At 40.4% G+C, this 13774-nt stretch overlaps 1 protein-coding gene across 1 annotated transcript; it reads right to left on the minus strand.

Moving 5' to 3' along the window:
- Positions 1 to 3970: 3970 nt before the first annotated feature.
- On the minus strand, positions 3971 to 5385 carry LOC107610615 (uncharacterized). The gene is made up of 2 exons (XM_016312647.2): positions 4720 to 5385; positions 3971 to 4660 (listed from the first exon to the last, which is right to left on the minus strand). Exons 1-2 carry the CDS (start codon positions 5383 to 5385, stop codon positions 3971 to 3973), a joined length of 1356 nt encoding a protein of 451 aa, XP_016168133.2.
- Positions 5386 to 13774: the final 8389 nt, after the last annotated feature.

Consider the following 13774-nt stretch of genomic DNA (forward strand, 5'->3'; position numbering starts at 1 on the left):
GAGGAAGTATAAAGACACCGTGAAGCAGGGAAAGAGTGCCATCTTGATGACCGAGGAGGCCCTCAAGGCTCAAGTGAAGCTACTGGCTCCCGACTTTGATACCTCGGCTGTTGACGTTTTCAAAACTATTAAGGATGGCAAGATTGTCGATATGCCGAAGAAGTAACTTATATCTTTTAGCTTTGTAGACTGTAAACTTTTGATTTAGAACTTTCGTAGCGTTAGCTAATATGTTTGCCGTTTGGTCGGCATGTAACAAACTACTTTTCTTCTTGCTTCGTTGGTAATCCTTTTACTTTATATCCTCTTTACCGTTCTGTTGGTAGTCGATAGATTTGTTTATATTTGCTTACCGTTTTGCTGGTAATTGGTGAAGCCAGACCATGGCTCTTATTGTTTTAGTAACCGCACATGTGACATTCTTTATTTTTGTGGTTTCCGGGGTGATCAGTCCCGGCATACCGTTTCGTCGTTTAACCGTCGTAACCATCCAATCAGTAATGCTCAATGCAAAGAAAAAATGACAAATAGTAGACGAATAATATAGGTAAATGGTTCAAAGGCAAGGTAATAGTAAATATATGACAAGGGCAAATAACTCAACACAAAATAACACGGGTCTTACTAAACCGTTTATAGCGGCAGGTCATCTGCCCGGTTGGCGCTTCTTGCTTACTAGGAATAGAATCTCCTTAAGTTGCCCGCATTCCAGGTCCTCGGAACTTCCTTGCCGTCCAGCCGCTCTAGTTTGCAGGCGCCATTGCCGAGGACCTCCTTCACTCTATTTGGGCTTCCCAGTTTGCCGCTAACTTTCCTTCACCCGGAGTCGGTAGTCCTATGTCGTTGCGCCGCAAGACTAGGTCGTCCCATTCAAATTCTCTCTTAAGTACCTTGGCATTATAGCGGAGGGCCATTCTTTGTTTTAGTGCTGTCTCCGACAAGTGGGTCATCTCTCTGACTTCATCTACCAAGTCTTTTTCTATGGCCTCTTCGACTCCTCCTAGGAGTAGTCGTGGACTCGACTCACCGATTTCTACGGGTATTATTGCATCTACCCCGTAGGTGAACCGGAAGGGCATTTTCCCGGTAGACGACTGCTGAGTTGTACAGTAAGACCAGAGGACTGAGGCCAACTCTTCAGCCCATGCTCCCTTCTTTTCATCAAGTCACTTTTTGAGGCCTTGTAGGATGATCTTATTTGCGGCCTCCACTTGGCCGTTGGTTTGGGGATTCTCCACAGACGAGAACTTTTGCTTTATGCCTAGGCCGACCAGAAATTCTCCAAACTTTTTGTCAACAAACTGTGTTCCGTTGTCTGAGATGACGACCTCTGGTATTCCAAACCTGGCTATCACTTGTCTCCACACGAACTTCCGACAGTTGGCCGAGGAAATGCTGGCCAACGGCTCCGCCTCTACCCATTTTGTGTAATAATCAATGGCTACAACTAGGTATTTGACTTGCCCTGGTCCCACTGGGAAAGGCCCAGCAGGTCGATTCCCCATTACGAGAATGGCCGTGAAGCCGTCAGCAAACTCAGCTGGGCTGATGGCGCCTTATGAAAGTTGGCGTTCCCCTGGCAGCTTTTGCATTTCTTCATAAATTTCTTAGAATCCGCCATCATAGAGGGCCATTAGTAACCGGCTCTAACGATATTTCTGGCTAGGGCCTTCCCTCCGATGTAGTGACCGCAGCATCCTTCATGGACTTCTCTGAGCACGTAGTCCGTTTGGTCGGGGTGCAAGCACTTCAACAGGGGTTGGCTGATCCCCTTCCTGAACAACTGGCCTTGTATGATTGCATACTTGGCTGCTTCTCGCCTTATTGTCTTTGCCGCCTCCTCGTCGCTGGGGAGTTTAGCCTTTTCCAAGAAATCGATGATTGGGCTCATCCAGCAAGGATCTACTTAGGTCAAATGCAACGCCACTGCCGGTTCCTTTATCAAATCTTAGATGAGAGACCAGTTCCCCGTCCCTGATTTTGTGCTCGCCAATTTTGATAGGAGATCTGCCCGTGTGTTCCTCTCCCTCGGGACGTGCTGGACCGTCACTTCGTCGAATTGCTTACTCAACTCTCTAACTTTCTCCAGGTACTTCTGCAATAATGAATCTCTGGCTTGGTAGGTCCCATTGATCTGCGACGTCACGACCTGTGAGTCACTACATATTTCCAGCCTCGTGGCTCCGACCTCCCTTGCCAGAGCTAGGCCGCCTAGCAGGGCCTCGTATTCTACTTGATTGTTCGACACCGAAAATTCGAACTTGACTAACTGCTCGTATACAACTCCAGTTGGATTTTCTAAGATGATTCCTGCTCCTCCGAATGTTTGGTTAGATGCTCCGTCCACGTGGAGCCTCCACCGTGTGTTTGGAGTCCCAGCAGGGTCTCCTGTGACCTCTACCAGAAAGTCAGCCATAGCTTGAGCTTTAATTGCGTGCCTAGGTTCATACTGCAAGTCGTATTGAGATAGTTCGACAACCCAAGTCATCATTCTACCCGCCAGGTTGGGTTTCTGGAATACTTGTCAGATTGCCTGATCCATCCTGATGATTACTTGGTGTCCTTGAAAGTACTGCCGCAACCTGCGCGACAAGGTCAGGAGCACATATGCCACCTTCTCCAGCTTGCTATACCTTAGCTCTGCTCCTTGTAGTGCTTTACTCACAAAATATATTGGTTGCTGGGTCTTTCCCTCTTCTCGGACCAAGACCGCTGCCAATGCCTCATCGGTTACCGCCAAGTACAAATACAGCGCTTCTCCATTCTTAGGCCTCGCAAGGACAGGTGGTGCCGAGATTATCTCTTTGAAGTGTTTGAAAGCATCCTCACATGCCGGGGTCCATTCGAATACGTTCCCCTTCTTCATCAGGTTAAAAAAGGGCAGAGCTTTGGCTGCCGACGCGTCGAGGAAGCGGGATAGCGCGGTGAGTCTCCCCACCAACCTCTGGACGTCTTTCACACTTCCCGGGCTTTTCATTTGTAGGATTGCTTCACACTTTTTCGGGTTGGCCTCCACTCCTCTTTGGATTATCATGAACCCCAAGAATTTTCTGGCTTCGACGACGAAGGCACACTTGAGCGGATTGAGCCTTATACCATGTCGCTGAAGAGAGGCGAAGACGTTTTCCAGGTCGCCGATGAAGTCCTCAGCTTTGGCGGTCTTGACCAATATGTCGTCTACGTATACCTCCACCGTCTTGCCAATGAGGTCTTTGAAGACCTTGTTCATCAGCCTTTGGTATGTAGCCCTTGCATTCTTTAGTCCGAACGGCATCACCTTGTAGCAGTATGTCCCTCATGGCGTTATGAACGCCGTTTTCTCTTCATTTGGTCGGTGCATCGGTATCTGATTGTACCCAGAATAGGCATCCATGAAACTCAGATACCGGTAACCCGCCGCCGCGTCAACGAGAGCATCGATGTTGGGAAGGGGGAAGGAATCCTTGGGACATGCTTTGTTAAGGTCAAAATAATCCACACACATTCTCCATTTTCCACTGGGCTTTTTAACCAAAATCACATTCAACAGCCAAGTCGAGTAGTCAAGTTCCCGAATGAAGCCCGCTTCTGGTAGCCTAGTCGTTTGCTTGGCTACCTCTTCCGCCCTTTCTTGGGACATTTTTCACCTCCTTTGGGCCACTGGCTTTGCCTCTGATCTCACGGCTAGCTGGTGCGACATAAACTGGGGGTCTATATCCGGCATGTCGGCCGGAGTCCAGGCACACAGGCAGGTTTCTGTTTATAAAGGTAAAGTTCTCGTCCGAGTCGCCGACCCTAAACTTTTCAAGGTCCCCGTCTGGTTTCGGCCTGGGTTTGTCATCAACCCTGGCGTCCAAGTCGGCAAGAAAGACGCCGGATGCTTCTTTAGACTTCTTCCTCATGGAGAGGCTGGTGTTGTCGCATGCGACCGCTGTCTCCAGATCTCCCCTGATGGTCCCCACTGACCCATCATCAGCCACGAACTCCGCCATCAGCGACCTCTTCCCCCGACCTCTGCCAATGAGACCGGGAGGGAAACCACTCCATCGGGCTTGATGAAGTTATCGCCTAGGCCTACCACACCATGTTGGTGGCCCCTCAAGTCGGTGTCTCGTAGGCCCTGAGCATCAAATACATTGCGAAACATGATGTTGGAATCAGCTTCTATGTCCACCAGGATCCGTTTTACTAGGCCAGTGCCCACCCTAGCCGTGATCACCATCGGGGGGTTCTCTGGGACCTCGTCAAACCATTGATCTTCGGGGCCGAATGATATCGAGGGTACCCTTCGGGAGGGCGGCGTGGAGCCAGAGGATATAGCTAAGACCTTGGCGTCCTTCTTGTTAGCCGATTTCGATCTGGGGAGGACATCTCTTCCAATCACCACATTCACTACAGTGAGACCATGCTCATTATCCTCCTTGGGCTCCCGTCTTTGTCTTACGACGCGGCTTTTGTCCTCGTTTGATCGGTCATGATCCCGCCTTCTTGGTTCCCTTATGAGGTGGGAGAAATCAGCCAACTTTCCTTCCCGGATGGCTTGCTCTAGGGCGACTTTGAGGTCGAAGCAGTCTTGGGTCTTATGGTCATAGCCCTTGTGGTAATCGTAATAGAGGTTTTTGTTTCTTCCCGTCCTGTCCTTGAGTTGTCGGGGCTTCGACAAGATGCCCTTGTCGGCGATCTGCGGATAGACTTCAACAATTGGAGCTGATAGAGGGTATAGTTGGTGAACTTCCCTACCCGGAGAAATGACTTGAAGGTTTTAGCTGATCCTCCGTCCTTGGAGTGCTCTTTTGACCTTTTCCCGTAGCCTGACGGGCGAGCATTGGAGTAGGCGGGCTGCGGTTTATTGGCCGCCACGACTTGGCTTACTTCTTTGTCATTGATGTACTCCCTGCCTACGTTCTGAATCTCCTGCATTGTCCAAACGGGCTTGGTGGTAAGATGTTTCCTGAAATCCTCGTTCAATAATTCGTTGGTCAAACACAGGCTGGCCACCGAATCGGTTAGGCCATCAATTTTCAAACACTCATCGTTGAATCTGTCCAGGTACTTCCGAGTCAGCTCGCCAGTTCTTTGTGTTACTCCTAGCAGATTGATCAGGTGTTTCATTTTAGAGATGCGCGTGGTGAACTGAGCCAAGATGGCATGACTGATGTCGGAAAAGGTGGTTATGGAGCCCTGAGGGAGGGCATTGAACCAACGAATCGCCGGTCCTGCCAAAGTTACGGGAAAAGCGCGACACCTTACTTCATCGCCTACCCCTTCCAGGTTCATCCTGGCTTCAAAGGCCGTTAGATGTTCCTGAGAATCTTGAGTCCCATCATACCTCATATCTGTTGGCTTGTCAAAGTGCTTCGGCAGTCGGACTTCGAGGATTGAGTGGTGGAAAGGGGTCGCTCCCATGACCACCGGTTGCCGGGTTTTCCTCGGTCTTTCCCTACTGTCCTCTCTGTGTGGTCGGCTTCTTCTTGACCTTTTTCCGTTGTGTTCTTGATGTGGTCGGCTTCTCCTCCTTTGCTCCCTGATGCCTTCTCATTCTTCTACAGTATCTCTTGTCGGCAACCGGGAGTAAATCACAGGATCTTGTCGTCTCCTGGGCACTTCCCTACTTTCTTGGCTTTCTGACTCTGTTCGGGGGCTCGGAGTACGCCTTGAGTGACTTCGTCGGAGACTTCTTTCTCTTCTCTGAGGAGATCAGGAGCGCTCTTGACTAGGAGTCGGCTGATGACGCTCCTTACTGGCCACCTTTCGCTCTAGGTTTTGCACCATGTGGCGTAGTTCTTGTATTATTCTGGCGCTATCACTACTCATTCCTCCAAATGGTCGTCTCTCGGGTTGCCGCGGGGGGGGGGGGGATCTGGTGCGCTCACGAGTGGGAGCCCCAGTGGCCACCCTGCCTTCCTCCCCGCGTGGGTCGCCTCCATCGTCCACTGCCACAGTATCCAGAATGAAGTCCATGTCAGCCAGTCCCCACAGACGGCGCTAATGTTCAGTACCTCGGGGTTCCGGATGGGTCGGGATAGATCCCTGAGAATTGGTGGGGGTAAGCTTGAATAGGGTCGAAGTGATGTACGAGCGAGCGACCTCACGAGCTTTTCGTGCAGATTGGGGGGAGCCACCTGCAATGACACTCCGACGCCCAAGTCAGAAAGTATGCAAGTAGCAGAGAGTAGGGTATTGTGACGTACCTTTGGAGAGGGGTAGGGCCCTCCCCTTATATACCATGTCAGTAAGGCGGACCCCACAGGGGGAGGCCACCTTCCTAGAAGCTTCGTGCCCCATAGCTGTCATGTAGCTGGCAAAAGAGGCGCATGTCCGGGTCGCAGAATCGGACGGATGGTGAATATCTTTCCGATCATGCGAATCGGGTTGTTTGTAGGCCGAGTCGGCCGCTATGCCAGCTGGGCTCAGCCACAACAGAAAGTAATGTGATAGTTTGTTAGCATAGTTTGTTCTCATTCTGTTTTCAGTTGTAACATATCTATAGCACCTTGTTATAAATAGTCAAAGATGTATCATCTCTTGGAATATATAAATACTGCATAACAACAAATCACTATTCACACATCTCTTTATTGTTTCATTGAAAACGCTTTCATAATAGAGCTTGAAAAGAGAAAGAAAGGCTAACAGCAATACCAACCTATCCTCACCAACTATCGCAAACCTTTAATAACTACCTGTACTTTTAACAATAATTAACAGTTAAATGGATATTTTCATATATATTAGATAAGTTGTTTGAAAATTGAATTTAAATAATATAAGAATAAATAAATGATTCAGCAAGTATATTGACAATTATTATACAACAAATCTAACTGATGAGCTCTTAGATTTGATTTGTTTTTAGTATGAGCAACAAAGGGTTCATGTTGCTTCCGCAGTTGAATAATGTTGCATGAAGTAATATGGCATTTCAGAAAAAGAGGCCTGCAAACTCATTCATGAGGAAATTGAACATTTTTGAAAGGTTATAAACGAAGCATGCCTCATGACAAAGAATATTCCAAAGCCTGTGCTTGATTCTATTCCTAATTTGGCATGCATAATTGAGTTTACATATTTTTTGAGGATAAATACACACATGGAGAATTATTGAAAGATTACGTGGTTGCACTTACTTGTATTCTAGTTGTGTGCGTAAAAGTTGATTGCAACGTGATGTTAATCCTGTATTAATTATGCATCATTACTTTTTCGTTTAGTGGTATTACTTTTAGATAATTATTTTTTATATGCATAGTTTTAGGAAACTATGATTATGATGACTAAAATAGTTATAAAACTTTGCCAATACTAAAACAATATAACTAAAAAATGAAGATCATATGTTTTCCCTATTTGATATTACTATTTGATATTACTTTTTAATTTAAAGAAATAAAAAATAAAGAATTTGATCAAATTAAAAAGTATTGTCAAATAGTAATTTTAGCTATTTTTATATATATAACTTTTCTACGGAATAAAATAGTGTCTAAAATCCATCCATAAATTCTGATTAATTTAAATTGGGCTTCACCCACTCATGAGAGCAAACACTAGTACTTCTTTGTGTGCTGTCTAGAATTTTTTGATGTTCATTAGTAAAAAAATTCTCAATTTCGATTTTTTTTATGTTTTGTATTATTGGGCCAATTCCAAAAACTATTTATTTAAGTTTTAGCCACGTATATAGAGAGGCTAATCATGATCCAAAAAAAAAGAGACTAATCAATTAGTTGATGGCATTGCAAATTTGCTGTTAAATTAGAACAAGAAGCATACTACTTGGGATCATATTTTCAAGATGACCACTCTAATTTTATTTGTTGATGGAAGTGGAGTTTTTTTTTTCCATTAATCTGTTTTATTTTTTTTGTTTTGTTCCTGGCCTTAGGTGTAAAACCCGGTTAATTAATGATTAATTAACCCATAAATGAGAATTTATTCTAGAATGCCAAAAATGTGATTTTTATAGCTTAATATGATAGAGGAGATTGAGACGAGAATTTCGATACCAATTTTATAGAAATCGGCCCAAAATTGGACCGAACGGGCCAAACCGGGCCAACCGGACCCATATTGGGCCCTTGACCCAACTAATCTAAACCTAGAACCCTAATTTTCAGCACTCTCTCTCCTCTCTAGACACTCACTCACGCTGAAATGAAAGCAAAAGGGGGAAGAATACTCTTCTAAAGTTCTACCCTTGTTTGATCGTCAAACCACCATAACTTTTGATCCGGAGCTCCGATTGCCGCACGTTTGCAGCCACGCATTCACCGCGAAGAGCTCTACAAAATCCACTACTTTATTCTTGAGGTAAACCACGATTTTATCTCAGTTCCTCATCCCTTAATTTCAAATTTTTGGGTGAAAAGTGTTGAGATTTTGGGCTCTTTGATGTTATAAGATCCAACTAGCTTGAAGGAGAAGATTAATCTTGTCTCCTTGATCCTTGGGTGTGGTAAGATTCTCAACCCTAGTGAAATTTGTTGGTTCATGATGTTTGGGTATTGAGTTGTGTGTTTGGATATGATAATTGTGGCTTAGGTAGTGTGTATGTAAATATTGAAGCTTGGTTGGGATTTTGGAAAGTTTGGAAAAGGAATTTGGTGTGGAAAAATCTATTCTTGGAGGTGTTAAAGCCTTGAGAGCTTGTGAAAAAGTGATTTGGAAGTGCTCCGGGTTGAGCGGGGAAATCGGTTAAGGTATGCTCTCAGTTTTCTGTATCTAAAATGTAATGTGGTGTGAAAACTTAGGCTAGAGGCCCTAAGATAGGAATTGAATTGTTGATGTTGTTGAATAGTTGAGGTATATTGTGTGGTCATATATGTGATTATGAATATTGATGTTTTGGTGGTATGATGCATAAGAGATATACATGTTTGATATATGCTTGATGATTGATTGAGGTTGAATTGTGGGTGAAACCATGTTAATAGTAAGGGTGATATTGATTATATGTAATGATGGTTGATTGAAAATGGTGTTGTTGGAAATTGGGATGAGGAAAATATATGACATGAAAATGTGTTTGAAATTGAGTTATTTGAGTGGGATGGGTTAAAATGATGGGATGGTGGTTTGTGATTTTTGATGAAAATTGTCAATGTCTGAGTTGAGGAGGCTTGAGGTTGATTTTTGGTATGTTTTGGTTGGTTTTGAAATGGGTTAAAATTGGTTTGTTTTGAAAATGGCACCTTGTGGTTTTGTATGAAAATGTGGTTTTTGGGCATACTTTGACGAAGCATAACTTGGACTCCAGATCCCCGATTTGTGCCAAACTTATTTAGAAATGAAATTGGATCCGGGATGTTTATGTCGTTCAAAGAACGGGTAAAAAATAATTTGAAACGGAGAAGTTATGCCCGTCGGAAGATTGGAGATTTGAAACTGTGAATTATGCAGCTTTTTAACTTAGTAAAATTTTTTACAGAAAGCACTCCCACGCGTAAGCGTGGCCGATGCACACGCGTCATTTTCAAAGTTTCACATTCCACGCGTGGGCCTGACCGACGCGTACGCATCGATGGGCTGGATCAAGTGCCCAGCGAAATTTCCCGAGAGTTGTACGGAAATGGTGCTGGTTTTGTTCGTGGGGCACAAAACGCATCCACGCGTACGCGTGGCTGACGCGTAGGCGTCACTTGGCTTTTATCCCATCCACGCGTGCGCGTGGGCGACGCATACGCGTCAATATACTTTTTGGCCTTCCACGAGTGCGCGTTGGCGACGTGCACGCGTGACCCTGTTTTCACCCCAAATGTTGATCTTGAGTTTTCAAAATCAAATTTCATACTTCTAAGCCTCCGATCTCACCCCTTGTGTCTTAAATCAGTATGATATGTCTAGCAATGGAAAAGGAGCTAGGAAATATGGTAACTTGTGAATAAAGAAATGAGAGAACTAATGATCAATGATGATCAAAGATGATTGTATGAGATACGGAGGATGGCGGTGGAAGTGCTTTATGTGCCATGAGCCGAAGGGCTGTATTTGTTAATATATTGGCTAGTTATGGATTGAATTATGAGCCGGATGGCTGAGTTATTGCCGAATTATGGCAGGGCCATTATTGAATTATGGCTGAGTATGATTGCATATATGATTATTGAATGAAATGTGAATGTTGTACTTCCACTATCTGGGATACGAGTTTTCCTGGGTGAAAGCAGTGGCTAACCACCACGTGCTCCAGGTGGAGACTCGATACTCTGCTGACCCTACGTCGTAAGTATGGCCGGACACTGTGAAAGTTCTGGATGAGCTCGCCCTCGTGAATATACACCAGTGAGGGTGTTGGAAATGAATTATGATTTATGTTGAGTATAACTCGAGTTGGAGATGCACGACAGAAGGACAGTCCAACGGTTAGCTACCAGGACTTGTCGGGTTGGCTTTATAACCGATAGATGAGACTCATCAGCCATTAGGACAGGCATACATCATATGCATATTATGTGAATTTCTTGGAATTACTTAATTGATTGCATATTACTTGCTAATTGTCTAAATGCCGTATCTGTTTCCTATTTGTATATCTCTTTGTCTGATATAATTGTGATTGCCATATTATACCACTGTTGGCGGTTGGAAGGTCTGGAGGATTTAGAAAGGGAAGTATTAGTTAGACTGAAGATCTCTAGTCAGTTGCCATTTATGGTTTAGTCTGTTTATAAGCTTTGATATTATCTGTTGGAAGTTCTAGGATTGCCTTCGGCTTTCCCAGGACATTACATGTTAGATATGTGGGCACTGTTACCATACTGAGAATCTCCGGTTCTCACCAATACAGATTTTGTGGTTTTCAGATACAGGACGTGAGGCCCCTCGCTGAGACAAGCTGGAGACTTCTGGATTAGCGAAGATCTTTGGTTCTCGGGACTCTATTTTTGGTTTTATGTTTTCTCTTAGATACTTTTATTTCCACTAAATAATAAATACTGTGTTGACTCCTCTTAGAGGTTGTTTTGGATAGCAGGTTTTGTATTTCTCCCTTTGGGTTTCCTTTGAGTTTCTTGCTCTATATATTTATGTATATACTTCTATACTCGGACCGGTTATCTTCGCAACCGGATCTTGAGTTTTTGATATTTATGTTTTTGGCACTCCTTTGTATATATATAATCTCGCATTAGCTTATTCCTTTATCCGTTACGTTATGTTATCGATCGGAGTGTTGCGCTTTTCAATTTATCGATTTTGTTTTACCCCTTTTTCTTCAAAGGCTCCTAGTTATAATCATTTTTCACACTACTATACGTACTAAATTTTATTTTTAGAGGTCGTAATACCTTGTCATCTCTAAATTATCACTTAAGTATAAGACTCTGTATGATAGGGTGTTACATTAGGACCTCCAGTGTAAAAAAAAAAGTTTATCAACTAAGGGGAAAAAGGCTCACTAATTCTAAAATGTCCATTTGATGTAGAATTGATGCTTGGTGAGTTGCTACCACTTACATTAATTAAATTACTCTTCACCAAATATTGTCCACAACTTTTCATAAGGTCAATTTTCTCAAAGAAATGTATGTTACGCCATAGTCACCATATCACCATATTATATCTTTATAGTAATACAAATGGGAAGACTTTTTGTTGATGTAGCGCTCATACGTTAAGTCTGAGAGTTTATATGTTTAAGTGTCGTCACTAAAAATTTTTAGAATTATATTTATAAATTAATAGATTATTTTGTTAGGTTGTTACTTTTAAATTTTAAGTTATTTGCTTAGATTGTTACTTTTTAAATTTTAAATTATTTGCTTAAGTTGTTACTTTTTAAATTTTTAAATTTTAAATATGCTTTCTTAGTATATTTATAAATTATAAATTATTATTTGCTTATGTTATTACTTTTTAAATTTTAAGTACGCTTTCTTAAATTGTTAGGTATTTAATTTAATTTTAAAGTTAAATTTAATTTTTTAAATTTAATTTATTTAAGTTGCTACTTTTTAAATTTAAGTTGTTTTGCTTAAGTGGTTATTTTTTAAATTTTAAGTTATTTTGTTTAGGTAGTTACTTTTTAAATTTTAAATTATTTGCAGATTACTCTTTTAAATTATAAATTATTATTATTTGCTTAAGTTGTACTTTTTAATTTTAAGTTATTTGTTCATAAATTAAAATTTTTTAAAAAACTAATTTAAATTTATTATTAAGCTAATAAGTTCACGTAATTATTGTACGAGTCAACTCGAATTAATTCAAATTTATTCCTAAGCTAATAACGATAATAATTAATAATTATTCAATTAGTTTTCATGTAACAATAATAATTTTGTTTACATTATATCATCGTTTAGTTAATTGTTAGGATTTTTATTTTAAATTCAAATTAAAGTCAATTAGGTTTTAAAAAATCTGAACTATGAGCTAACTATAAAAGTACGAATTAGAGATGTATAGCACCACGCTTCCCTTACTTAGTACAAGTAATTACTCCTTTCAAAATTTTGTGTGTACATATACGAGTGATAAGGTTATAGACACTATCGAGTTGTGAAAATTCTCCATTACCATACTCAATTGAGATGGTTTGGCTTGATGAAGACGTGAGTTTCCTACCACTTTTTTAAATAATATTAAATTTATATTATTGATATTTCAAATGTGTTTATTTATCTCATTTTAATTATTTTTTATTTTTGTTTGTTAATTCTAAGGAAAAAAAATACATGCTTCACTTAAAAAGGTAAGAGTGTCTCGATTCGTGAATTTACTAAAAGAAGAAATGGCATATCAAATCACATATTTGGTGTTGGATGCAATGTGGGTAACTTCAAAACTACATATCATAAGTATGTGGTGAATTTAAACCAACGTACCGATGTGTATAGATTTCCAAAATCATCAAGTATCGCATAATATGGATTTAGTTTTGTGAGTTTTGATACTCTTAATGCCTCTGGATTCGATTTCATATATTTGGTTGGTAAGTTTATTGTTTTACAAAAAATTAAATTCATTGATAAAATCATTTATTTTATCGATTTTTTCTTAGCATAGTTATTAACAACAAACCCTTTTTATCTTAATCTATTTTAGATATTATTAAATATCTTGCTGGAATTGGAAGTGAGAAGACTCTTTAAAAGTATCACAAGTCTATCAAGTACAATATTGTTGAATTAGAAGTCGGTGATGGATAATCAATTCTTTTTTAATTCTTTAGCTATATACTTAAACTTTTTATTTTCTATAAACATAATTTTTGGCGAATCAATTCAATTCCTTTAAAAAAATTGCGAATCAAGTTCCTAAAAATATAATTCGTTTATAAGTAGTTCATTTTGAATTAATCCGAATAACGTGCGAATAAAATACGTATAAGTTAAATGCGTACAAATTAGTTCGTTTGGAAATTTAAAAAAAATTAATATTGTAATATTAACTTTTTAATTGAATTTTTAAATTTTAGTTTATAATAAATTGTAATATTTTATAATCATAAATTTCTTTGTACTTAATCTTAGTAAAATTATCTATGTTTTTATTTGTTCATAGATTATTTTTATTTGTTTATTTTATTTATTTATATATTTTTTATATTTTAAAACTCACCGAATAAAAAAAATTTATTTTTTATATTCAAATCAAATTAAATTTATTTTTTAAGTCATTTGCTTAGGTTGTTTTACTTAGGTAGTTATTTTTTTAATTTTAAGTTATTTGCTTAAGTTGTTTTACTTAGGTTATTATTTTTTAAATTTAGAGTTTTCTTTGTTGACGTGTCGCTCATACATTGAATTTGAAAATTATTTTGTTAGGTGTCGTCATTAGAAATTTTTAAAATTTT

The sequence above is a fragment of the Arachis ipaensis genome, chromosome B8, assembly GCF_059453495.1.
Source record: "Arachis ipaensis isolate K30076 ecotype BB chromosome B8, ASM5945349v1, whole genome shotgun sequence".
NCBI lineage: Eukaryota > Viridiplantae > Streptophyta > Magnoliopsida > Fabales > Fabaceae > Arachis > Arachis ipaensis.

Coding starts and splice junctions, on each gene's coding strand:
- LOC107610615 (XM_016312647.2), bottom strand. CDS start 5,385: ATGGGAGCGACCCCTTTCCACCACTCAATCCTCGAAGTCCGACTGCCG. Junction 4,661..4,719: donor CCTTCAAGTCATTTCTCCGG/GTAGGGAAGTTC, acceptor GTCTATCCGCAG/ATCGCCGACAAGGGCATCTT.